This window comes from Tenrec ecaudatus, chromosome 10 (genome assembly GCF_050624435.1).
Source record: "Tenrec ecaudatus isolate mTenEca1 chromosome 10, mTenEca1.hap1, whole genome shotgun sequence".
Classification (NCBI taxonomy): Eukaryota; Metazoa; Chordata; class Mammalia; order Afrosoricida; family Tenrecidae; genus Tenrec; species Tenrec ecaudatus.
The window spans coordinates 113384168-113411499 of record NC_134539.1 but is presented as its reverse complement, the minus strand read 5'-3'; the positions used below and the strand labels follow the sequence as shown (position 1 = coordinate 113411499).

Here is a 27332-nt window from a genome sequence, read left to right as displayed (position 1 = left end):
GTCTAGCACTCACATGCATATGAGGCGATTGAAAATACCATGGCTTGGTTCAGGAGCACTTTAGTTCTCAGTGATATAGTGTGTCAATCTGGGTAGACCAGTGAAACAAATTCATAGACACATTCATACGTGTCTAAGAAAGAGCTTTGTATACAAGAGCAGTTGAATATTGAGAAAAATCCCAGCCCAGTCCAGATCAAGTCCATAAGTCCGATATTAGCCCATATGTCTGATATCAATCTATAAAGTCCTCTTCAGACTCATGAAACACATGCATGACGCCAAATGCAGGAAGATCACAGGCCAGTGGGTGGGAAGTCTTGTGGATCCAGTGGCATTGTAAGCAACTCAGCTATGGCAGGGGTCTCCATGTGGCTTTGCTGGCTCCAGACGTCTGGCTCCATCAGCCTCTCTCCATGTGTATTCTCCACACGAATGTCTTACAGGGAGTGAACCTAAAGAGAAAGTATCTCCCACCTCCAAGGAGGAAATACAGTTCTCAAAATCCTCAGGAGAATTCCATGGCCCCACAGACACCTCATTGGCTATAACCTAATTGACTAGATTCCACCCCTAATTTTTTTTAACATTTTATTAGGGGCTCATACAACTCTTTTCACAATATATACTCTTAATCCTCTCAGATTGACACCAGATTATGTAACTACCACGCATACCTTGTGCCTCAATACTTCCAGCCTCGCGGCAACACACAAGCCACCATAGTACGACAAACTGACTGGTGAGTGGGACATGAGCATGATATGAGAGCAGTAATGTGTGCAAATTGCCCATCCACCTTGGCTTTACCACTGTTCGTTCTCTGCCCAGCTCACACCACCGCGGCGGGGACTTCTAGAGACTCCTGCTCCTACCCAGAGATGAAATCCTCAGGGGATTCAGACCTGGAAGTCTAAAATATCCCTGGAGTGACTCAGGGAGCCCACAGGACTCGGCACTATAGAAATTCCTTCCCTTTACCTGAAAGTAGGGATTTGGATCTGTTTGGGGGATTGATTGTCCTGTGGACCTCTCTCAGGATGTTGCTTTTTAAATGCATTGGATCACAAAAGAGATTACTCATTTCAAAGTTGTCAAGTCATGAAAAGATGCAATTCAAGAGGTATGTGCTTATTCAAGAACCAGGCTGGTGTTGTGAGGTACCCTGTGTACACCTGCACCGAAACAGCGCCCTCAGTCCTGCACCGTCCTCACAATCATGGTTAGGGCAGAGCCCATTGTTGCAGCCACTGTGTCAACCCGTGCCTTCAGAGTCTTCCTCTCTTTCGCTGTCCCTCCACTTTACCAAGCATGATGTCCTTCTCCCACGGGCCAGTTTCTCCCGATGGCATCTCTGAGACAAAAGCTCACCATCGTCTCTTCTCAGGAGCATTCTGGCTGTACAGTTTCTAAGGCAGATTTGTTTGTCCTTCTGGAAGCCCTTCATCAGTGCCATCATTGAAATGAATTAATTCTTCTTTCGCCTTCCTTATTCATTATCCAACTGTCACACGTATACGAGGTGATTGGGAATACCATGGCCTGGCACGGGCCCGCCTTGACCCTCAAAGTGTCCTTGTGGCTCCATAACACTTAAAGAGGTCTCGGGCAGTAGATTTGCCCAATGCAATGCACTGTTTGATATCTTGACTGCTACTTCCGTGAGCACTGACTCGGATCCAAGCAGGATGACATCCCTGACCACTTCCATCTTCTCTGTTTATCATGTTGTTGTCTCTTTGTCCACTTGTGAGGAGTTTGGCTTTGCTTACAATGAATCGTAATCCATTCCAATGGCTGCCATCTTTGGTCTTCATCAGCAAGTTCTCCAAGTCCTCCTCGCTTTCAGCAAGGGAGCTTGTATCATCTGCACGTCGCCGGCCGTCATTCGTATAGTTCCTGTAATGGACCTGTCTCCTGTATACTGTTTGGCTAAAAACTGAACGACGGGGATTAATTCAGTTCCAGATCTGAAGGCGTCTCTAAGGGCCTTAGTCTCAAGGGTTGTGACAGTCTCTATCCAAGCAAGAAGCCTGGTCTTTTTCATGATTTTTTTATTCTGTGCCGCTTTTTGCTCCCATTCTATGCAGGACTTTCCATTGTGGTCCCTTTCAGAGCAATTGGTAGAAGTAGCTGGGCACCGTCTAGTTCTTCGGATTTCGGTGTCATGGCAATGAATGGTTGAGTGGTCCGTTGGAGCTTGGTCTCATTGTCTCCATGTGTCTTCCCATGGTCATCGCTGTGCTTTCTTCCAGGTAATAGTTGCCTGTCCAACATGACCGCTCCTGAGCTTTTAAGATCCCAGTCCATCAAGAATTAGATGGATGCAGTACATTTTGAAAAAAAACAGGCAGTGATGTAAGAGCAACTGTAATTCCTAACTGTTGATGGATCTAAACAATATGTTGATGTATCTCTCAGTGTTATTGTAAATCATATTTAGAAACACCACAGCACCTGATCTGTATGCGATGTTTTTTCTTTTAACAATTCCTGTCGAGTCAACCATTGGCCCCAGGAGGGTCAGAGCAGAACTGTGCTCCAAAGAATTTTCAGTGGCTGATTTTTCAGATGGAGGTCACCAGGCCTTTCTTCCAAGGTACCTCTGGGTGGTCTCAAACAGCCACCTCTGGGTTACCAGCCAAACCCTTAACCATTTGTACCAACCGGGAACCCTCAAGACTGGAGGACACCCCCCACATTTGAGATCAATGGTGCCAGACTGGTTAAATGTGGAAAATGGGTTACTTAGCCAAAGGAATTGGTCTCCGGGCAAAGGTACAAAAACGGACCCAGGGCCCAGGTGGCCTGGATTCTCCACTCACTATTTGCGTGACTTTGAGAGGTTTACTTCTTTTATAGGTACCTTTGTTTCTTCGTCTGTGGAAAGGGGATTTTAAAAAGAACATGGTCAGGGGACAGCGCATTGGCTGTGGCTATTAGCCACACATTCTTCTTGATCAGCTGAACACCAGCCACCCAGCCTCCCTCCTTGACTCAGGCCAGAGATTCTGGATGGGTGTGTGTCCGAGGTGCAGACTGGCCTTCCCTTAGCCTGAGAGGAGGGAGAGTGAGTAACAGGCAGTCAATCATTGCAGGTGAGGAAGCGGGTGAGGAGAAACGCCAGCATCAGCAGAAGGGGCCTCCTGCTTGGAAAGGAAGGGGGTGTGCCTCTGGGCAAGGGTCAAGGTGGCCCCACCCCTGGGACCAAGGAGTCCAAGTCCAGGATGGGGGAGAAGCGGTGGATGCTTAGAGGAGAGAGAGTGAACCTGCCAGCAGACTTTGCAAGCTTTCAGTGTGATGTGCACTGGGGCAGGCTGGAGACGGCACAACTCCGGGTGTGTGCAGGCCGCAAGGTGGAACGTCTGGGGTTGCCCTGGGAGTGGTGCGATACAGCTGCCTCGCCTGGGGTCCCAACCTGGCCCTGCCACTCCCTAGTCCTGAGACCTCCGGCAAACCTCTCGCTCCTTCTGAGCGCATCTGGGAAGGAGACCACCAAACCCACCTTTCTGACTGTGAGCTCCATACAGGAAATAACAAGCTAGTTCTTCAGCATTACTCCATAAGGAGGTGCCTCCTCGCCCCCAGGACGCCCCGCCCCCTACAGCCCAGGGGCCCTCCCCCAGCCTCGGGCGGGGTACCAAGGATTGGGGAAGCCCCCTTGGCTCCGCTCTCCTCCAGTCCCATTGTCCAAGTAACCCCAGCACCAAGCACCAGCAAAGAAGGTGCTGGTGCTCAGGGTGGGGTGGGGCGGGAGGAGGCTTGGATTCCACAGCGTCCTCTTCTGGAAGCTTATCTAATGCTTTCCCAGCAAGTGGGGCTGGCTCTCTGGGGCTCCATCTGCCAGAAGTCCTCCCCAAGGCCTGCATGGGTCCTCCTGCACGTAGGGGCTTGCTGAGGAAAGGAATCTCTTGCACCAAAGACCCCCAGGACCAATGCTCCATGTCCCTGCTCAGTATCAGCCTGGGGACCCTTTCACTTGTTTGGGAAATATGAGGACGCCCCTGATGTTGTGCAAGTCATCTCCACGGCAGACTACCAGAAGGAGACTCTCCATGGTTTCCGCCTCCACACGCCCTATTTTCGTTCAGAGCGTCTCTAAAGGCCACTGTGTTCGGAGCCCCAAGGATCCAAAGGCCACAAAACCAAGTCACAGAGCAGACCTCCCAGCAGAGAGAAGCAACTAGTCACACAAAGAAAATCACTCCATGGAAGGCCGGGCAGGGGCCTGGCCAGGGTCCATAGTGCCCAGTCTCTGGCCTCAGAGGGAGTGGTGGGTGCCTGATCTCCAGCCCCTCCAGCCCCCTGTAGCATGTCCAGGTGTCTCAAGGTCAAAGACAAGGTGGCAAGGCCATGAGAATCTCACTTTGTTTGGGTTTGTTTTTCATTGTGGTAAGCGTACACCAAAAAACAAACCGAACTCACCGACATCGAGTCTATGGGGACTCACCGCAACCCCCTGGGGGTTTCCGAGACTGTAACTGTCCACGGGAGTAGAAAGCCCGGTCTTTCTCCCGCGGAGCTGCTGGTGGTTTTGAACTGTCGACCATGCAGATCGCAGCCCAACGCATCACCGTGTGTGTCACTTCAACGGTCTTCACAGCTTCGATCCAGTGGTGTGAAATAGGTTCGTAGAGTCCTAGAGACACGGTGGTGAAGTAAGCATTGTGCTGCCAACTGCAAGGTCAGCTGCTGAAACCCACAGCCTTCCTTCCAGGTGGGGCGGGGGGAGGTGAGGTGTTCTGCTCCCCCACAGTCGTGTAGCCTTGGAACCCACCCCCCACCCCTCGGCCCTGAGTCAGAATCAACTGCATGGCAGTGGGTTGGGTTTGGGTCTGGTTGTTCGCTCCCGACTTGCTTCTTCTCCCTGTTCAGAGCCTGCGTCTTCCCGTTTGGAAACGGGACCTCCATGGGATCCAGACTGCATTTCTTCCTCTCTCCCTACCTGGTTGCAAACGGTCTGCTCTCTCGGGGGACGGGAGGCGACCAGATACAGGGTTCTCACAGGTCTGCCGCTCTCCTCCTGCCCGCAGGAAGCCTACTGCGCCTACGCCATCATCCTCATGGCCCTCTTCTGGTGCACGGAGGCTCTGCCCCTGGCCGTCACGGCGCTCTTCCCCGTGGTCCTGTTCCCCATGATGGGCATCATGGATGCCTCGGAGGTAGGCCTCCCCCAGCCTGGGGCAGGGGGAGGGAAGGGGTCATGGGGCGGGGGAGGGTCCTGTGAGCAAAGGTGACTCCTCCTCAGGGTGAGAACTTGGGAGATGGGTCTGCTGGTGCAGAGAGATGGGAGAGCACAGAGGGAGGAGCCTCCAGAGGGCAGGAGGAGGACCTTGCAGTGCAGGGCTGGTGTGAGGTCCTCAAAGATGGCCATGCTGAGGCCAAGGCCAGGGAAGTGGAAACGCCTGGGGACTCCGGGGCAGGCCTGAAAAGTCAAGTAAAGACTTGTATCCCTCTAGTCCCCCGGTTCTGAGACTTGAGACCCTGCAGAATCATGTGGAGGGCGGGGATCACTGAAGCCTGGGTTGACCAGCAGTTCTTGAATACCTGTCTCTATGGACACACATGTCACACTGACACAGAAACAGAACTGCACATTCTCTTTTTCTTTTCCCCTTGTTTTCTTTCCCTTTAAAAAAAAATTGTTTTATTAGGGGCTCATACAACTCTTCTCACGATCCATACATATATCAATTGTGTCAAGCACATTTGTACATTCATTGCCCTTATCATTCTCAAAACATTTGCTCTCCACTTAAGCCCCTGCCATCAGTTCATATTCTCTTTTAAGAACACCTTATTTTATTGAAAAACAACCTAACTACGCACTACTGACTTATCAATGGAACGATGTGATACTATATATTGATATAAAATGTATAGTATGCAATAGCACCCAACGCTGGAGATCCTGGGTTCCATGTAGCATTTCACATGGTCTCAGGAGGATCGCTTGGGTCAGTCGGTATGATAATCTTGGCTGCATCATCGGTCTTTATGTTTGACGTTCCCTTTCTCAGATCTTTTCAGCCAAATGTATGACTGAACCAATGCTTTCATGAACAAAGCCGATTTATTGGGATTAATACTCAATGTACGTTCACGTCAAAATGACGCGTATCCGTAGAGATAGCGTATCACACCCAGTGAATTTCGAGATTAGAAGGCTTGGAAGAAAAGGGACTTGGATATCTGTATTTGTCTCATTAGATGGATAAAGGCCAGGGTAAACAGTGGGAGGTAAACGTGAACAGTTTCTGTAATTTTTGTTGAGGAAATCAAAATGCATCAAAAGGTCACACCCGGTCAGTACAGCGTTACACACAGATTTCTGGACCTCACCTCAGGATGCCACTCAGTTGGCGTAGGCTGGGACCCTATCCTTGTCCACAGGTGATGTGAAGGACAGGTGTCCAGAGACGCGCTCTAACGCACAGACCCAGAACAAAATGATCCCAGGGTCCCTGGCTTGTAACAGGAGCAGAATTGGTCTGCGCTTCCTACCAATGGTCCCCCGAGGGGAGGAGGACAGAGCTTGACTTGAGGAGAGGACACTGGCTGGTCCTGGATGTTGGCCAACCCAATGACCAGGGAACCGACGTTGATGAGTGCATCTCTGTGGATCTGCATCCCTCAAGCTCGGGAGCACAGGGTGAGGGCCCAGGCAGGGTCTCCCTGCCCCCTCAGCTGTGTCTCTGCCCACCTGTGCCCGCCCGCCAGGTCTGCATCGAGTACCTGAAGGACACCAACATCCTGTTCATCGGGGGGCTGCTGATGGCCATCGCTGTGGAGCACTGGAACCTACATAAGCGCATCGCCCTCCGCGTGCTCCTCTTGGTCGGTGTGCGGCCCGCCCTGTGAGTCCCCTGGGCAGGAGAACCTGAAGCGGGAGGGCAGCACCCTGGCCAGCCAGTCCCTGAAGGGACAGCAGAACACAGTGTGCCCATCTGTGGCTGACCCTAGGCTGTGCCATTCCTAGGCTGATCCTGGGCTTCATGGTGGTCACGGCCTTCCTGTCCATGTGGATCAGCAACACGGCCACCACGGCCATGATGGTGCCCATCGCCCACGCCGTCCTGGAGCAGCTGTACAGCAACCCAGGCGACAAGAGCAGCAAGGAGGGCAGCCAAAACCCTGCCTTCGAGCTCCAGGAGCCAACTGCCCAGAAAGAAGGGGCCCAGCTTGGTGAGAAAGAGAAGACTGGGCCCTGTCCCCTCTGGACAGCCCCTCAGTTCTGGGGAGCAGCTGAGGGGTGTTTATTCCCAAGGGAGGTCCACTTGGAGCCTTGGATGGGAAGGAAGAGGGAGGCAAGGCATAGGGTGACTGATGGCACCTGGTTTTCCCAGGACATTCCTGGTTTGAAAGTTCTGCATCCCAGGAGTCCGCTTGGCCCAGGGCCAATCAGGATGGTTGGTTCCCTAGCAAAAAGAGAGTCTGGGTGGGCTCTTGATGAGGGTCTAGTCCCTACTCTTCCCATAGGGCTTGGTATCACCCTCTTTCTCCGAGCTTCTCAAGGAGGAAGTTGGGCCAGATTGGGCCTGAGGGTGCTCTCAGTCTGAGACTGAGGTGAGTGCTGGGTACTGGGTTCAGGAGACCGGGGGCAGTCTCTGCCCTCCCAGCCCAGATGTCTCAGTAGGTCATAGAGCTTCAGCCAGGCTCCTGGAAGTTGGTCCTGTGTCCACCCCCTGCCTGAGTTCTCCCTTGCCCCCAGATAATGGGCAGGTCTGCCCTGCCCTGCCCACGGCCTCCCCACCTCAGGCACATCGCAGCCAGCAGCAGCTTCGCTTCACCCAGGGCATGAGCTTGTGTGTGTGCTACTCAGCCAGCATCGGAGGCATAGCCACCCTGACTGGCACCACCCCCAACCTGGTGCTGCAAGGCCAGATCAACTCGTGAGTGTTGGGAGAAGGGGCTCCTGCAGGGGTAGGGGGGTGGCTCTGGGAGGAAGATGGGGTTGGGGCTTGCCCTGCCACACAGCCGCCTGCATTCTGCCGCAGGCTCTTCCCCGAAAATGGCAACGTGGTGAACTTTGCATCCTGGTTTGGCTTTGCCTTCCCTACCATGATCATCCTGCTGCTGCTGGCTTGGCTGTGGCTGCAGATCCTCTTCCTGGGCTTTAAGTGAGTGCCGGAATGGGTAGGAGCGCCCCCCATGCCTGCCCTTACCCTCTGGGAGCTCCCAGGAGTGCAGGACGGAGGCTCCTTCATCTGGAGAAAGAATGCTTTCACAACCCCAGGGGAATGACTTCTTCCTCCACTTGAGTCCCCATTTTGTTCACCAGCAGCTCAAGGCATTGCCTGGGGAAGTGTAGGGTACCATCTAGCAGATGAGCCAATGGAGAGTCGAGGAGACAGGTTGCTCACGTGGTCCCCGGCTAGATGTGTCACGGCTGGCACTGAAAACCCTGTCTCCCGGTGCCCAGACCAGGCCCCTTCCCACAGTGCTCCACCATCCATTTAGAGCTGTGTGTAGTGAGCACAGGCAGAGTGTGGTCAGTTACAAACGCATGCATTGAGCACCTGCTGTATGCCTAGCCCGATCCTGGGCGCTGAGGGTGGGAGGAGGCATAAGGCACAGCCCCTGTCATGGTCATTCATAGGCTGGGGCCTTGGCAGCGGGAAGCCCAGGTATGTGAGCACACAGAAGACGGAGGGCCTAATTTGGGGTAATGGGATTCCAGAAGGACTCTGGAGAAGATGGGATGCTGGAGTGGACTCTTGCAGGGCTAGCCATCAGCCAGGTAGAGAGTCGGGTAACGACATTCCAGGGAGCCGGAACAGCTATACAGAGGCCCAGAGGCAAGAAAGAACATGATGTGTTTTGGGGAACTCTAGTTTTGGGTAGACATACAGTGCAAAACAGCATGTCAGGAGACATAGCTAGAAAAATAAGGAGGGGCCATTTATGGAGAATTTTATGGCCTATCACCTGCACCTTCTCCTGGAGACATCCATGGGAAATACATATGATTCTTACATCCACACCTGGGTAACTAGTTGTAACCATTTGGAGTTCTGAGTTGAAAATTATTGTCAGACCCTTCTAGGCTCAGTTGGAAGCAAGTGCTGTGATGGATTAGTGATGCCTGCCATCAGCACAGGCTAGGGACACGGTGGGATGAGTGCTACATTCCTTTGTTCTTTCTGCAGCCAATGAAAGTCATTGGAAATTGTTTAGCTTAGTGCCTGTCCTTCAGAAAAACTTCTTGGGCAGGTGTGAGGAGACTGATGTGAGGTTCGGGGCTGGTACAAAGCAAGTGTTAATGCAAGAGACCAGCATAGTGGGGGGACTCACAGATGTACGAAGCATGGTCTTTGCCCCTGAGGAACTCAGAGTCCAGCATGCAAGTGGAGATTGACGTAAGTGAAAAGTTAAATGTCAACAGAAGTGAAAGAAATGGGCCATGGTCTCCCGTGCCTCTGAGGACAACGTGGGTGGGGCTTAGGCTGAGCAGAGTAAGAGAGGAGAATTTCCTGAATGACAGTGGAAGGAAGGAAGGCAGGCAGGCAGGCAGGAAGGAAGGAAGGGAGGGAGGGAGGAAGGGAGGAAGGAAGGGAAGAAGGAAGGGAGGAAGGAAGGGAGGAAGGAAGGGTGAGTGAAGGGGAGGCGTGCAGTCTAAGCTGCTAGGCCTTCCTCATCTTGGGCAATAGAGAGCTCAGCAGAAGAGCCCCCATCGAGGGAAAGGGAGTCCACAGGGCAGATGGAGCAGGCCAAGCAGGGGGACTCCAACTTCCCCTGTGCCACGCCAGCCCCTGTTCAGTGAGACCCAGGGCCCTCTGCCACGTTCTCCAAGATCGTGGGGACCCAGGATGCTCGGGCGGACCTCAGTCTTCACATATCAGGCAGCAGAAGCGCTACAAGCCCCTGGCTCCCCAGTCTGGCCAGGGCCCTCCTGAGTGTCCCTGTGCCTCTGCCCGCAGCTTCCGGAAGAACTTTGGCATCGGGGAAGAGGCTCGGGAGCAAGAACAAGCAGCCTTCCATGTCATCCAGAGGGAGCACAAGCTGCTGGGCCCCATGACCTTCGCAGAATTCGCTGTCACCATCCTCTTTGTCACCCTGGTGATGCTCTGGTTCACCCGGGAACCAGGCTTCTTCCTTGGTTGGGGGAACCTGGCTTTTCCCAACACCAAAGGGGAGAGGTGAGAGCTGATAGATGGACACGGGGGTTGGGGGGGGGGCAAAGATGATACCTCTGAAGTTCACACATTTGGGGGACAAGGGAAGGGAGCAGGACCCCCAGTGCAGAAAGGAGCGTAACCTTGAGAGGTGGGCACTTCTCTGGAGCAGTGGGCACGTTTGTGGGAGGGGCTTTCTCTGCCATCCCACGCCCCACCTGTGACTGACACACTGAGCCCCTAAGCCTGCCCTCCTGACCCCACCCGCAGCATGCTGTCCGACGGGACAGTGGCCATCTTCATCGGCATAGTCTTGTTCATCGTGCCCTCCAAGTTCCCAGGGCTGACCCAAGACCCAGGTAAGCGCCTGCTCTGGGCAGGCAAAGGGCCTGCAGGTGATCTGGGCAAACCCTGCCTGCAGGCTTGTCGGCTTCCTTCGACATCTGCCCTCTGCAGAGTAGAGGAAGCCCAGAGAGGTTGGGGAGACTTGCCAAGGTCACAGGGACTGGGGGGCAAGATCGGGAAACTGCAGAGCCCGAGCACCGGCTCCTGGGTGTGTCCAGGAGGCCCCTGGGTGACCCCTCCTTCTTCTTTTGGGGAGCAGAAAACCCGAGGAAGCTCAGGGCCCCTCCTGCCCTCCTCAACTGGAAGACGGTGAATGAGAAGATGCCTTGGAACATAGTGTTCCTGCTGGGCGGTGGCTTTGCCCTAGCCAAGGGCAGTGAGGTGAGAACCCCCAGCCCCTCCCCAGCCCACCTGAAGGAGACCCCGTAGCCCAGACAGGGAGACTCCTGCCATCCCACAGGGAGGAGACCTGATCCCTTCTAGAAGCTGTCCTAGAGGCTTTGTGGCGCCTGGAGGGACTTACAGGGAGTCTTAGAGAGGAGAGAGAAACTCAAGCCTTAGGAACCTCTCCCCATGGGGATGGTCAAACCTAAGGGGAAGGCAAGTTCTCTAGTTGACAGTGAGGGAGGGCCCTTGTTCTCACCTCAAATCACCATTCCCACTTTGCCCCAAACCCCCCAAGGCCGCCAGACACACACTACTGCTGCCATCGAGTCAGTACTGACCCCTAGCTAGCGACCCGAGAGGACAGGGTCGCACTGCCCCGTGAGTGTGTAGGACCCCAACAGGCAGAATACAGAGCGTTAGCCACCCAGCTGCTGGCACGGACCGATCCAGTGTGCCCGCCCCAGCCACCAGAGGGCACCATGAGCTCACCCAGCCAGGTGCTGAGGCTCCTGCACCTCCAGAGGGAAAGCCCTGAGCCTGGGTCCGCTGGACTCACTCCCTGTATAGATAGGAGGGCGCTTCCCTGAGTGGAGGCCTGGGGTGCAGTGGGGATGGGAGACTCCCGGGCCATCCAGCATTCATTGAACACCCAGTGTGCAGCATTGCATAAGAGAAGGTCCAGTCCACCCCCCCACCCCACCCCCCGGCCTTACACATGGGGGCAGGGGAGAGGTGGTGAGGCAGGCGCCTGGAAGCGCCTGGAAGGCCTCCATTGAAGCTCTCCGGACCCTCTGGATGCCTCCAGCCTGGTTCAACTCTCTCCAGTCTCTACCAGGACCCTCTGCCACTCTCCCTGCTGGCCAGGAATAAGGGCCCCTCTGCCCCAGCCCACTGGCCTGGAGGTGGCAGGAGAGGGCAAGAGAGCTGTCCAGAGGCAGGAAGGCCGGAGTAGGTGGGTGTGGGGGAGGAGGGGAGGTGGCAGGAGCTAGTTTCCAACCAGGCCCTTTGGCTCTTTGAGAGCTCTCTGCCCTTTCTTCCAGACCCAACTCCTCTCCAGGGACAGGAGCAGGTACCTCACTTCTCGTTAGGCCCCGCCTTGCCCCCAGAGCCATCCTTGGCCCTCTGAGGACTCTGGGGCCCCAGGCAGCCCCACCTCTCACACACCACCCCGCTTTGCTAACAGGAATCAGGCCTGTCCACCTGGCTGGGGGACAAACTGACGCCGCTGCAGAACGTGCCGCCCCCTGCCATCGCCTTCATCCTCTGCCTCCTGGTTGCCACCTTCACCGAGTGCACTAGCAACGTAGCCACCACCACACTCTTCCTGCCCATCCTGGCCTCCATGGTGAGCCGCCCCATGTGCTCCTGGCACCCCAGGGATTCCGGAACCTCCTCCCTTTCTGGGCTTCCAGGCTCAGGAGCCGCCTGGGGCCCCAAGGCACACTACCCCTAGTGACATCACCCCCTGAGCATCCCAATGGGGCTCCCCAGGGGCCTCACCCACTCTCCGACTCAGCCTCTGTTCTGGTCATCCTCGGGGTGACAAGGTGAAATTGCTCCCCAGAGCGTCCCTAGCCCCTTCCTCCCCAGGCGCGTTCTGCAGCCTTTGATGACACCCCCAGAGCCCCTTTGAGATCAGTTTTATGGGGCCCCTCCCCTCACCACACCCCACAGGGCAGGGCTGCATACTCATCCCCTCCAGAGAGGTCAAGGGGCCCTTCCCAGGTCACACAGCACCTTCCAGCAAGCGTCGTGGGGCTCAGGACCAGGGGGTGGGCCGGGGTAGTGGGGAGGACCCTCCAGTAGGAGAGCAGAGGAATCGGGGGCATATCTCCCACATCTCCCCCCGCAGGCTCGGGCCATCTGCCTTCACCCGCTCTACGTCATGCTGCCCTGCACGCTGGCCGCCTCCCTGGCCTTCATGCTGCCTGTAGCCACCCCACCCAATGCCATCGTGTTCTCCTTCGGGGGCCTCAAGGTGTCAGACATGGTGAGTGGCAGGGGCGCCGAAGGCCTCCACAGTCCCTGTGATCCTGACTTCCTCTTGGAAGAAAGGCACAGCCCGAAACCTCTGAGCTCTCAGAGCTGAGCATGGGCCGGCACGGGAGACTACGGTGGGGTAAGAGACTGAGCCGTGACCCCTCAGCCAGGATGTCCCTCAGAGAGGAAGGGGAAGGAGGTGAGGAATATGGAGTGGATTCTGAAGTGACAGACACCCACAGGCTCCGAAGGAACAAGGGCAGGCTGCTGTATGCTCCCCAGAGCCTCCCTCTTTCCTGATAGTGCCAGGAGTCCACTAAGGAACGGGGCTTGGCCTCGTGAGGCGAGGTGAATTAGTCTCCAGGAGGGCTTTCCAGGGAGAGTTTCGCTAGTGGGAGAGCCTGGGGGTTCCCAGAGCACCTGAGGGCAGGGTGACGGCTCAGCCCAGCACCTGCAAAGTCTAACCACGTGTGCTCACCCCAGGCCAAGGCAGGATTCCTGCTCAACCTCATTGGGGTGCTGGTCATCACGCTGGCCATCAACAGCTGGAGCAAGCCCATCTTCAGTCTGGACGCATTTCCCTTCTGGGCCCACATCGACAACTCTACAGCCCACTGCCTGTCTAACTTTGTCCCCAACTTCACATCGCCCAGCCCTAGTCCCTAGACCGGGCCACAGCCTGATCAGATCCAGGGAGACCCACTCCCATTCCCCTTGCTCCGAGCCAGGAGGGGACACCCCACGCTCCAAGGCCCACGCCAAAGGCTGCGAGGTCCGTGTGCACATCGGGTGATGTAAGGAATGTGTGTGTGTGTGTGTGTGTGTGATCTGCGCGTCTGAGGAGTGTGTGTGTCTATATATGTGTGTGCGAGTGCTGTGTGATGTGTGGGAGGTGTGTGTGTGTGTGCGCGTGCGTGCGCGTGCACGTGATTCCTGAAGGATGGGTGCACAGCTCATGCACATGTGTGAGTTCACAGACACTGTGACACCCCCTCTTTGGTGTCCAGGGTCTTTGTTCTTCCCTTTGCACTCTATTTATTGAAACTCAGGGTGGGGGTGGGCTGGGGTGGAGAGCCCACCAGCAGTTGCCATGGGAACAGGACTGGCCCACGGTTCTGAGGCTTCTCCGGGTTTGGGGGAAGACCTCGGACATTAGCCACATTAAAGGCTTTTTTCGGTAGATGGGGTTGGTTTTTTTTTCCCCCACTGTGTTCTCCTGACTGATCCCTAGGTGGTTAAGCCCCAGGTTCAGGACCACCATGGAAGGGGGCTTGGTCTCTCTGCCTTGCAGCCCAGGCCCCTGGCAACCTTCCTGCCCCAAAGAGAAGGTAATGGTGGGGCACCCCTGCCAGAGCCGACCAGAGTGGGTGCAGCCACCCAGGAAAGCAGCACTGACATCACCGGGCAGCTAATTGGGAGCTGCCAGTCCCTGCGTGCCTTTGGGAAAACCGGCCTCCCCGTTCCCAGAGCACTCCCTGGGCATTTACATAAAACCGTCTGCCCCTGCCAATGCCACTGGGACCCTTCCTCGGGCTGGAAAAACCGGTCCCACCAGGCCAGGGGAGACAGGCTGACCCATGCTGGGTGCCCAGAAAGATGGACACCCCCACACACAAGAAAAAACAGCAACCTGCAACAAGAAGGATGCAGGTGAGACTCACAGGAGCAGGTTCAACACTGGCGTGGCCTTTAGTGTTCAGGGCCACACAACACTCTGGATGTTCTGCCACCCCCCTAGCCCCCCCCCCAAGATGCCAGAGTTTTCAACTCTCTGGCAAGATATGTGTGTGAGTGTATGTGTGTGTGTGTGAGAGAGAGAGAGAGTGTGTGTAGGGGGGCTGGGTGCAGGTGAGCTGACATCACACTGGGCATCTATTCTGAAAGCTCAACATCTCTTTCTGACTGGAGGTGCATCTCTGAGTCTATCCTAAGTCTCCCTTGCTGCAGACAATGGAAATCTCAAGTCCATCCAGATGGAAGCTCTAGATGGAGTCCATCTAGAGCTAAGAGCCTCATCCAGTTTCTTCCTGCTGCAGAGAGAGGACAGAGAGAGCACTCGTCACCCTCAAGTCCAGAGGAAAGGGGAGGCTAAGCTCTCTGGAGAGACCACCACCTAGGGCTTAACTCTGGCTGCCCTGGGCTTTGCATTCCTTAATCTCCCTGAGCCCGGACTGGAGAAAGGGAGACCCTGGCAGTCCCCAGGGGACAGGGGATCCTGACAGGACATGCCAGACATTCAGGAGAGGGAGGAGTGTCAGGTGAACAGCTCCTCCCCACCCTAGCCCCCCAGGCTGGCATTCCTCACTCATGAAGCACAGTCACAAATCACAGCCCCCACCTAGACCCACACCTGGGACCCCCCACCAAAGCCCTAGGCGACAGTCCTCATGGAGTGGGCTGGCCCCAAAATGGGTGGGAGCCCAGCCCCCACTGCCATGAAGACCCTGCTGTGACTGCCTTCTCTCTGGGGGGCCCAGTGGAGACACCCACAGTCCAGGGCTTCCCCCAAAGGAAAGCGGGGTGAGCTTCACATTCCTGCATGCTGCTCTCGGAGCTACTGTCCACTCTGTGCCGCTGAGAGGGACCAGGTGGGGCCTGAGACCACAGGTCAGCTCCCCCCCCGGGGGGGCTGAGGACTGGGCAGCCCCTGCCCTCTCAGGGAAGGAGGTACATACAAGGCCACCCCAGACTGGAGGGGGTCAGCTGTGGTGGGTGCCCTGGCAGGGCTGGGGGTGGGCAGCCCCAACCAGCTGCTCAGCAACCACCCTCTTCAGCAGGCGGGAGGAAGGACGGGCAGCACCTGTCGGCCTAATCATCGTCATTAGCTGGGCAATAAAGCGGCAGGGCCTGGGCCAGCCTTTGAAGGAAGGGCCTGGCAGCCTGGGTCAGGTTTGTACAGACAGCCTGGCAGCTGGGCCCTCCTGTGCACACTGCAGACTGCAGCATGTGGATGGCGCTCACTTGGGACCCGGGTCAGCCCCCTCCACCATGGCTGCCAGCAAGGCAGGAAGGGGCTTGAGGTATCTCCAAACCAGCCGGCTTCCACTGAGTCAGCCGGCTACAGCTCTGGGTTCCAGTCCCTGGGACAAGTGCTGGCACAGTGAATGTGGATGGATGGATGGATGGATGGATGGATGGATGGATGGATGGACGGACGGATCTGCCGCACAAGGCTTCTTGCTCCTGGAGGGGAGCTGGACTGACTGTGCTCAAAGCCCCTTCCCAGATGATTTTAGTAACAAGTACCCTGGGCCCAATGGTGTTTCAAGTCCAACAGGTAGACCTGGATTTCTAAACCAATGCCTACTGCTGGCCTCTGATGCTGTCTCCTAAGGGGCTGGGGATTTACCTGTTCCCCTCTCTCCCAGCTCCTTGTGCCCAAGGGGCAACCCCAGAGGATCCAGAGAAGCAGCTGTGGAGGCTGCCAAGCGGTGGGAGGGAGAGGGGACCTAGCTGAGATGGCTAAGGGGATGGGGATGAGGCTCTCTACCCCACTCTGGATGCACCTGTCTAGGCCTCTGGGTCTCAGGTCAAAGGCACCTCCAGTGGCCCTGGTCCTCAGCCCCAGAAGAGACCCCCTAGGGGGCTCAGGCCATGACTTCTCTGTCTCCCCAAAGCCTCTGGAGAGGCAGCTTCCTGAAGAAGGGATGGCAGTTATATAGGAGGGACAGGGCAAGTACAGCGGGGAGGGGAAGGGGAGACTTCAATGGGTGAGGTACCCACTGCGGGGTCAGGGGCATCAGGAGAGGGTGTCCCTGCAGTCTCTGCCCCAGCCTGGGCCCTGTCGGTGTGGTCAGTCGATGTGGTCAGTGGAGCCATGAGGTTTCCACCAGGAGCAGGGAGGCTGAGGACGTCCAAGAGCACAGGGACCTGGAGGCGGGGGCGGAGGTGGGAGAAGGGGGCAGTGTGATTTGGAAGATTGTGGGTTCAGAAGCATTTCTCTTCAGGTGGGAGACTCACAGTCACATGTATACAGAGAGTGACAGATGCTGGGGAACACAGCCACACGCAGGGGCGCGCAGTCCCCCACACTGATACACTGACCCACGTGCGCAAAGCTGCTAGCTCCGGACACACGGAGTTCTCAGAAAGACGCACAAAGGTGGATGGACACAGGCATTCATGAACAGCCGCCTAGGCATGATGTCTGCGCACGGCATCACATCTGAGTGCCCGCCAAGGACGGAGAGGCTCACACATAATCACACACTGGTGTGGGCAGCCCAGCACCACACAGACAGAGCACACTCACTGGGGCAACCAGGAACCCCAAGGTAGGAGCTGCACCTCTTGTCTGAGATGGGCATGTATCCTTCCATAGACCCAATGAGCACACAAAACACACCCACACCCACACAGACCAACATTGCTACTGCTTCCCTGCAGCAGGAGGGATTAAGACAAGACTGGAGAAATACTCCTCACCCAGCAGGACTCTTACTACTATCCTACCACCTCGCCAGACCTCCTCCCCCAAGCTCTCAGCTTGGAAACTCCCTGGATTTCCCAGGCGGGTCAACCAACCAGGACAGGTGTAGACCAGCTCCCCTGCAGCCAATCCTCCCAGCTCTACCTGAAGCTCATCACCAAGGCCAGCTAAGGAAGGAGCTGCCTGTCTCCCCCGGGAGGCCTGCCCTGGCCTCTCGGGCTCATCTTTGACCTGGGGCCCTGCGGACTCGAGGTCAGCTCTGCTGGGGGCTTGGTGCCCTGAGGACGGTCTGCAGTGTCTTTTGTGCCCAGGAGTGAGGTTTGGGAGTCCTGCCAAGGGGCAGGCTCAGCCTGGGAACTCAGTGTGAGAAGATCGGCCCGGCCCACATAAACAGAAGTGGATGGAAGGGGACCCCTCCTGATGTGGGTCGCGAGGGGTAGGGTGGGAGTAGGTTCTTCCATCTCCCTGGGGTCCTGCCCTGACTGGAACATGGCAGGCATTGGGCCCAGGGACTTCCATCCTCAGGCAGGGCTACTCCAGGCTTGAAGCAGCCCAGCCCTGGGCAGAGCTCGGCAGCAGACAGTTGAACCTGTTCTGACCTCCATTCTCCAGGGAGGCAGGACTTTCCCAGAAAGCAGCCCAGTCGGTGCAAACCACTGCCCAGCTCTGCTCCGTCTGAGGGCCTGGCACCCCAGGGCTGAGGGGCTGCAGAGCCAGGGAGCAGCAAGCAGAGTTGAGGGTAGACTCAGGCTGGCGTGAGGGTGTGCAGGAGAGCGCCGGCTGGTTTGGAAGCGGAGGCTGAGGAGCAAGAACAGCCCAAGGTCTCTGGACTCCGCAAGGTTCTTTCTGAAGGAGAAACACTGGATGAGGAAGTGGAGCTTCCGGAAGAAGCAGGAGAACCAAGGCCCGCCCATTCCCGGGGCAGAGGTGGCTCCTGTCTCAGCACAGAAGCGCCTCACCCAGGAGCAGCGAAGGTGGTGACCGCAGTGCGTCGCCCGTGGGCCCACCAAGGGCTCTCTGCAGCCCACCGCGCAGCCCCTGAATGGAATGGACGCTGCACCAGGGCGGTGAACGAAACGGATCAATTGACCATTTGTATACTGTGGCGTGGGTTGTATGCTTATTCACGTCTTTGTCCTTCACACACACACCCCAACCCAGAGCTTGTCTAGTTCCGGATCGGGATGGGCATTAACCCTTCGCGGTCCGGCTGTCTGTCAGTGTGGCATCCTGAGATGGCTGAGGTGTGGCTGTGGTGCTCGAAGCTGTCCCGCTGGCATTCCAAGGGCCAGCAGGGACCCTCACGGTGGACGGGCTTCAGCAGGGCTGCCAGACTTAGGTGAGAAAGAAGGACTCGTCCATCCAGCTAGTTCGTAAAACACTGGCCGGTGGAAACCCTTCGGAAGAGCTGCTGAACATGATCTGAAATGGGGACGGGAGCTGAGCCCCTCCGGCTGGGAGAAACTGGCGACGAGCCGGCGCCCCAGAGGTGAGGGAACCTTCAGGACGTGAACGGACCAAACTCTCCGGATGTTCATTTGCTGGGATGGCATGTCTCAAAACGAAAAGGCTACAAACATCCATTGGTCATCAGAACATGGCCTGTGTGAAGTAATAATCAAACATTGAATGCTTCAAGGCAGCGAGCCTCAACACAGGGGTCGCCCAATTCATAACAGCAGCAATATGACGGTGATGAAGTAGCAATGAAAATAATTTTATGGTTGTGGGGGGAGGGGTCACCACCACAGGAGGAATTGCATGAAAGGATGGTGGCCTTAGGAAGGTTGAGAACCACTGCTTTAAGGTAAACACCGCAGGTATGATTAATGAGCTGAAAAGGTCTGGGATTGGCCATCTTGAATCACACCAGCTTGTGATCTCCTCCCCCAGGAATGACAAACTAAGGATGAATGAGATCACATCCATTATCAAAAAGAACATCCCAAGGCCGCTCTTCAGCACGGCCCTGTCAGTGGCAGGACACTCTCCGTGCACATGCAAGGAAGATGAGGTCATACAGCCATTGTCCACGTTGACACACCAAGCACTAAGGCCAAAGGTGGATAACTGGAAGGTTTTTACCACCTTCTGTAGTCTGAAATTAAATGAACGTGCCATCAAGCTGCAGTGATAATAACCGGTGATTGGTTTGCAAAATGTGGGAACAAAGAAGAACGGTGGCAATTGGGAACTAGCAACACGGCCTTGGTCAGAGTCACAAAGCTGGAGCGCTCATGATGGAATTTCGCAAGACCTGTGATTTATTCGTTGCAACAAGCTTTTTCAACCATATTAGCAGCAATACACAGGTGACCCTCACCGGATGGATTACACGGGAATCTGATCCACACATCAGTGGCAGGCATGCTGGCGATGTTTGATATCCTCAGTCGGAACAAGGCCAGGAACCTACTTCAGAGCAGACCATCAGTTGCACACGTGCAAGTCCGGAGTGAAATTGAGGAAAGCTGAAAACAAGTCCACGAGAGCCAAAGTGCAGCCCTAAGTACATCTCACTGGAATTTAGAAACCATCTCAAGGGTACATGTGACACGTTGAACTCCAATGACCAGTCCCACCCCATCCGCTGTCAACCAATCAATTCTGACTTCTAGGGGCCCTACACACAGGGTTTCTGAGGCTATCAGTCTTTACAGGAGCAGGCGGCCTGGTCGTTCTCCCTTGGAGAAGCTGATGATTTGAACAGCCTATCTTGCAGTTAACAGTGGGAGGCTTACCCAATCAAAGACTAGGTGAAGTGTATGTCAAGAAAGCAAAGGGTTATTAAAAAGACAGGAAAGAGCTTTTTCCCCTTCTGGCTGCCTGAAGATCTGCCGCCATCATGAATTACATTGTAACTATCTAGCCTGGGAAGTTCATGACCAATCGGCTACTCCAGCAGAAATAAAGCATCGTTGATGTTCTTCACCTTGGGAAGGCAGCAGTACCAAAAAAGGAAATTCAGGAAAAAGTAACCAAAAATGTACAAAACCTGAATCATGTATCAGGATTCAGAACTCATTTGGGGTGACGGCAAGACCACTGGCTTTATTCTTTACTTTATTCTTTGGATCGTGCACAGAAAAATAAACCCACAGATTTGCAAGATGCAGCCTCTGTGAGAAGACAAAAAGAGCGCAAGCAAACAGTGTAAGGAATGGAGACAAAACGAAGGGAAGCAGAGGGCCTGCAGAGGCCCAAGTTGGTGCTGACAAACTGGATTCAGAAAAAGAGGTGGCATGAGATGTATCATGCATACATCTCGGTGGAAAGCAGTAGATACCAGAAAGATGTTTACCTGTGTCTTATTAACTACACAAAGGCATTCCATGGTGTAACTCATAAGAAGTTATGGGTAACATTGTGCCGAATGAGAATCCCAGCATGCTTCACTGTGCTCATGCAGAGCCAGTCCCTCAAGCAGAACAAGGGGATAATGTGTGGTTTAAAATCCTGAGAGGATGGAAATAATCACCTATAACTTATCAAGGGTTCATGAGGGAAGGCGAGCAGGGGAAGGAGGGGGAAGAAATGGGGAGCTGATATCAGGGGCTCAAGTGGGAAGAGAATGCTTTGAAAATGATGATGGCAGCATATGTGTGCTTGACACACTGGATGAATGTATGGATTGTGATAAGAGATGTAAGAGCCCCCAATAAAAGTATTTAATAATAAATAAATAAAAATGTTAAAGACTAAATCACAAAAGGGGTGTATGTCAAGGTCATAATCTTTCCCTACACACACAATCAATCTGCATACTGAGCAAATAATTCGAACTCAGCACCAAGCTTAAAGGAAGACCCATTAGCAATCTATAATACACAGATGACACAACTGTGCTGGCTGAAGGCCAAGAGGACTGGAAGCACTGACAATGAAGATCAAAGACTTCAGCCGGGATGACACTCCAACATAAAGAAAACAAAAATCTTCACAACTGGCCCAGTCACGAGCATTATGGCAAACAGAAGAGAAGATGGATGTTGTCAGGGATTTTCTTTGACTTAGATCCACAACCAAAGCCCATGGAAGCAGCAGTGAAGAAATCGAATACGGGGTAGGATGGAAAGGGGGAACCGATGACAAGGATCTACATATAACCTCCTCCCTGGGGGGCAGACAACAGAAAAGTGGGGGAAGGGAGACATCGGACAGTGTAAGACATGAAAAAATAATTTACAAAAAATAATAAATAATAATAATTTACAAATTATCAAGGGTTCATGAGGGAGAGGGGAGGGGGGAGGGAGGGGGAAAATGAGGAGCTGATACCAAGGGCTCAAGTAGAAAGCAAATGTGTTGAGAACGATGATGGCAACCAATGTACAAATGTGCTTGACAATGAATGTATGTATGGATTGTGATAAGAGTGGTATGAGCCTCCAATAACACGATTTTTTTAAAGAAAGAAAAAAATGAAATAAATAAACAACTTCCAGATTAAAAAAGAAAGAAAGAAAGAAATCGAATACGACCCTGGGCGAATTGCTGCACAGCGACTCTTGAATGAGTTCACAGCAAGGAGGTCACGGAGAAGACAGGTGAACCTGACCCAAGGGATGGCGTTTTCCGTGGCCTCCTGTGCAGACTGAATAAAGAAGACTGAAGAAGATGTGATGCACTTGACTTAGGGGGTTGGTGAAGAATATGAAATATTCCATAAACTGCCAGAAGAACAAACAAATCCGTATCGGAAGACATACAGCCAGAGGCTCCTAGAAGGAAGGATGGCAAGACTTCCCCTCACACACCAGTCCCTGGAGAAGGACATCGTGCTTGCTTTGGGCACAGGGTCAGTGACAGAGAGGTAAGCCCCTCAGCCACCTGGGCCGATGCCGGGACAGCAACCACAGGCTCGAAGAGCAAGGGATGTGAGGCTGGCGCAGGACCTGTCTTGTGTTCTCTCTGCTGTGTGAGGGCACTTCAAGCCACTCATGGGAAAAACAGAATCCAAAGCGAATGGGATTTTTCAAGGAACTCTTTTTCGGCCCCCTGGCACAACAGATTGTCACGAGTTGGAATCCACTCAGCAGCACCCTACAACAACACAGGTGCTGCCGTGCGCTCCGCCAGGCGGCTTTGCTGCCGTGGCTGGGTGTTGTCATTATTGCTTTGTTTTCTATCCTTTAACTGTGTGTAGGATATGTTCCTCTCCAGAATTTAAAAATTGTATTTAGTCATCTGTCAGCATTTTTACAATGGCTTCTAGATTTAAGGCCATGCTTAAAAATGCCCTTTCTGCTCCTTAATTATACTTTTTCCTCTATATTTTCTTCTATTTATTTAATTACAGGTTTCCTTTTTTTAACCTTAGCTCATTAGCTCAGCTGAATTTTTTTTATGAATGGTATGAAGTAGGATTTAGCTTTTTATCATTCAAATTAAAAGTCAACTCTCCCAATTCCGCTTTCCTTGCTGTTTTTGAAACATCTCATGGTCATTCACCCAATTCTCATCCATGCCCGAGTTTGTTCTGAACGCTCGTATTTTTCATTAATTTAGTCATTTATTTCCATGCCAAAAGTCACCCTGTTAACAAAAACCTTATGGTTCATTTTGAAATCTGGTGGGACAAGTTTCCCCTCCTGGTCTTCTTTTTCAAAAGATCCTAAGTTAGTCTCATATATTTGATCTTCCCCAAATTTTAAGGATCGGCTTATCAAGATGCTTGGAAAATGATTACTCTTTTGATTTGAATTACATTTAGTTTGTAGATTATTTAGGGGAGAATTAGCAACATCTTCATAATATTATCTTCAGCTTCCCAGCTCATGAACGGGATATGTCTTTGTATCTATTCAGGTCTTATTTTATGTCTGTCGGTAACATTTCATTGTTCTTGTGCGACATTTTTGTATTTCTTATTAAGTTTATTCCTAGGTATTCTGCAAAGTATTGTAAATTGGACCTTTTTGTTCCCTGATGTGTTCTAGTTGATACATAGAATTGCTCGTGATTCGTATACACTTACCTTATGTCCCAATGCCTGCCAACTGCATCAGTTCCAGTATCGAAGTGGTTTGAGTCGATCCCTCACATATCCTAAGTAAGCAATCACATCCTTCCTACTTACTGAACATTTTTCTTCTGTCCTCCTAATCTTTATACCTATTGCTTAACTTGTTATTAGGACCTTCAGATTTATGTTGCTAGGACCTTCAGAATAATGTGGATCAATAGCAGTGATCACAGCCTCCCGTGAGCACTTTCCTGGTTCTGAGAGCCCAGAGTATCCGAACGGAAATGCCTGTGAATCTAGGGAGAACAAGTAGCTCTCCATGTATCAGCTAGGAGCAATTAGCAAACAACTTGAAGGTCTGACCGCTGCCCTTCAGCCATGAACTACCCTTGATAGTGATGGGATTTTTTTTAATACTTATGTTGGGGCTCTTACATCTCTTATCAAAACCCACACATTCGTCCAGTGTGTCAAGCACATTTGCACATATGCCACCATCATCATTTTCAAAGCATTGTCTTCCCACTTTAGCCATGATATCAGCTCCCCATTTCTTCCCCCTCCCTCCCCTGCCCGCCCTCCCTCACCAACCCTTGATAAGTTTATTTGATAGATCATTTTTTCCATATTTTATATCGTCCTCTATCTCCCCTCACCCACTTTCCCATTATTTGTCCCCCTGGGAGGGGGATCTAGGTTGATCCTTGTGAATGATTCCCCTTTTCCCCACACCACCCTCCCCTAAACCTCCTGGTGTCTCTACTCTCCTTGTTGGCCCTGAGGAGTTTATCTATTGGATTCCCTGTGTTGCCAGCTCTTATTTGTATCAGTGTGCATGTTCTGGTCTAATCCAATATGTAAGGTAGAATTGAGGTCATGATAGTAGGGTGAAGGAAGCACAAAAGAGCTAGAGGAAAGTTGTGTGTTTCATACTGCACCCTGACTGGCTCATCTCTTCCCTGTGACCCCTCTGTGAGGGGATGTCCAATTGTCTCCAGATGGGCATCGGGTCTCCACTCCATGCTTCACCTCATTCATATTAGTCTTAGATGCCTGATACCTGATCCCATCGACACCTCATGATCACACAGGCTGGTGTGCTTCTTCCATGTGAACTTTGTTGCTTCTGAGCTATATCTTTTGATAGCTGGGCACCATCAGCTTTCTTCACCATTTTTGCTTATGCACCCATTTTGTCTTCAGCAATTGTATCGGGAAGGTGAGCATCACAGAATGTTGGTTTGTTAAAACAAGGTGTTCTTGTGTTAAGGTAGTACTTGAGTTGAGGCCCAATGTCCATCTGCAATCTTAATTCTTAACATATAGATATGAGTACATAGTTCTATTCCCCGGTGAGTAGGATTTTTTAAAACACAGATTTGATCTCATCAATGGCACTGAATTATACATGCAGAACTTGCTGAATTGGAGAATGCGTTGCTGTGTATATTTTTGCCACAATTTAAACAATAATAATTACACTAATAACAATGAATACAAGGAAGAATAAATGTTCTAAAATTGATTGTGGTAATGATTGTACAACTCTACCTGATATGACTGAACTACTGAATTGCAAGATATGTGGATGAGGTACCAATAAAACGATTAAATACAAAAAAGATATGTGATCCATACTTTATTGTGAGCTGGGTGAAATGTTACATATGTGGCAAATCAGTTTTCCATTAAAAAATCCATTTAACTTCATGTTACTGATTTCAGTCCCCGTCATGTGACATCACTTAGCCCACGTCCTCCCTGTGTCACCCCCTTCCCTTGGGAGCAGGACGCTGAAGGCTACTGTCAACCCACGGGAACACTGAGCACGTCACGTCGTGGTTACACATCAGGCCGCCGGCCGCCAGGTCGCAGCTAGAAACCCCCAGTCACTGCGAGGGACAAAGACGAGGCTCTCAACTCCTGTAAAGAGTTACGCAGTCACGCAACCCCACGGGGGCAGTTCAAAGCCCATCCTATTGGGTCACTCCGAATTGGAATCGACTCAACGGAAGTGAGTTTGAGTCAATCTTCCAGAAAGGTGCCCCTGTTCTCGCCCCAGAACACAATTCCCACACCCAGTGGGCATGCCAACACACTCTCATTCCCCAGCCAGCACCCCGGGCTTGCTGTAAAGAAAGGAGAGACACATGCACGGAGTTCTTTGCTAGGCGATATACCGGGAATCACGCTGGGAACTTCACACGTACGATCTTACCTGACTCTCGCAACGCCGTGGGTGAATAGTATCCCTCCTTTGTGGGTCACGAGGAGACTGAGGGTAAGAGCCGTAAGTATGAGAAGTTCACCACTTCAAGTAAGAAGCCAACCCCCTAGGCCTTCCTGGGCTGCAAACCTACAGAGGAGATCTGAAGTCCAGGGAGGGATATGATTGGACTAAGAGTCTCAAGGTCAGGGCAGGGTTTGGGGTGGGCAGGGCCTGGGCACAAGAGTAAGGGCAAGGAAGATGGCAGCAAAGAGAGGGACAGAGGGGCCAGGCTTGGAGCAAGCACAGGCAGGGCTGTCCTCAGAACTGAACCCAGGCAAGCATTCAAGGGCCCTTCTGTCCACTTCCTCTATGGACTCCGGGGATGGGGGTGGGGTGGGAACCAAGGTGGGGGGGGGCAAGGTGAGGGACAGGACTACAAAGGACATGTTTCTGTCCTGCAGATCATCACATGTGGCAGTGGAGTCATGACACAGAGCCAGGGGACCCAACTCATCTCCACGCACACATACGGAACAGGCTCGCCGGCCCAGAGACGTGTGCACAGCCATGTCTACACACAGATGACACATAAGAAGACACACGGCAGGACATCAACACAGCCACCCACCAACCTAGGAGACAAACATAGGCCGGGCACTGCACACGTCGGGGGGCTCACAAGCCCACAGAAATACAGGGAAAGTGTCTTGAACACATGTGCTTGTGGACGCACACGCCCTCCCCACCCCCACCCCACACACAAGGAGACACCCTGCGGTGTCATGGCACCATGCAGAGACAGACAGATGACTGGGCCATGTGGACAGACAGCTCCCACCCAATTCGTGTCCACTGCCTGGCCCTGGAGGGGTCACAGCTACAGCTCACCCAGCCCTGCCTCAGAGGACGTATGGGCCCCCATTCAGTGCTGCTGCCCAGAACCCCCTCCCAGCTCACCAACATACATGTGGCAGCCGGGCTCTCCTGACACAAATGTGCATGCCCCGACAAGCCTATGTTCCACCCATGGGGGGCTGACATTCCCATTCTGGGGTGCAGGTGGGGGCCACAGGGTAACCTCCTCCTCCACAGGCCACAGGCTGTGCCTGCTGGCAGGCGCAGGGGGCCCAGGCTGGCGCAGGAGGAGGCGGGGCTGGGGGGGCCGGGGCGCGGCTCGGGCGGGCACAGGAGCTGCTACCTGTCAAACGAGAGCCGAGGAGCAAACTAGCTTCTTAGTCACCTTCTTCTTCTCCCCGTTTTTTGGCAGCAGCCCCTCAGGGCAAGGGGAAGCTGATATCATAATTATTGGCTCACCCGGCAGCTGCCTCCCCTCACCTGATGTCAGCACAGACCTGGGACGGCCAAGCTGACGGACTGACAGACAGACACAGACGGAGCTCCTGGCCCCCCAGCCCTAGGCCCCCACGCCGACCTGCTTCACTGAGCAGGTAAGAGGAGACCTGGCCCAAGTCAGCCGTGGAGGCCAGCAGGGCTGGGCCCAGCTCCGGGGAGGGGGTTTGCCTTTTTAATGGGCCTCCAGACTGGCTGGGAGCACCGGGTGCTCCCCATCTTCACAGTGCAGCCCACAGGAGACTCGGGAAGTGGGGTGAGTGCCTGGAGCCCCAGGGGCCCCCTTCCTCCATGCTCTTCCCTCTCATTCTGTATCAGAATGTCTAACTTCAATCTTTCTTGTAGCGTGTGTTTGCCTCTCAGGTGTTTGTTGCTGTGTGTGTGTGTGTGTGTGTGTGTGTGTGTGTGTGTGTTGGAGGCAGGGGTGTGCTTACCCATCCCGCTGTGATGGGAGAAAATGAGGACGTGGAAGTACGACAATTGAAACACTAGGGCTGAAAGACAGGGAGGCAGATTCCCCACCCAGTGGCTCTCCCCGGAGGAGAGGGGAGG

General features: G+C 53.5%; 1 protein-coding gene across 1 annotated transcript in view; it reads left to right on the top strand.

Annotated features, from left to right (window-relative positions):
* SLC13A2 (solute carrier family 13 member 2) overlaps nucleotides 1-13493 on the top strand; it is a 28035-nt gene extending 14542 nt beyond the window's left edge. Inside the window, exons 2-12 of the mRNA XM_075559616.1 lie at nucleotides 5034-5162; nucleotides 6721-6857; nucleotides 6980-7185; nucleotides 7712-7892; nucleotides 7998-8120; nucleotides 9921-10139; nucleotides 10386-10474; nucleotides 10720-10841; nucleotides 12031-12192; nucleotides 12700-12837; nucleotides 13311-13493. Coding sequence (XP_075415731.1) covers nucleotides 5034-5162; nucleotides 6721-6857; nucleotides 6980-7185; nucleotides 7712-7892; nucleotides 7998-8120; nucleotides 9921-10139; nucleotides 10386-10474; nucleotides 10720-10841; nucleotides 12031-12192; nucleotides 12700-12837; nucleotides 13311-13493 — 1689 coding nt within the window. The remainder of the gene's footprint in view (nucleotides 1-5033; nucleotides 5163-6720; nucleotides 6858-6979; nucleotides 7186-7711; nucleotides 7893-7997; nucleotides 8121-9920; nucleotides 10140-10385; nucleotides 10475-10719; nucleotides 10842-12030; nucleotides 12193-12699; nucleotides 12838-13310) is intronic.
* Nucleotides 13494-27332: the final 13839 nt, after the last annotated feature.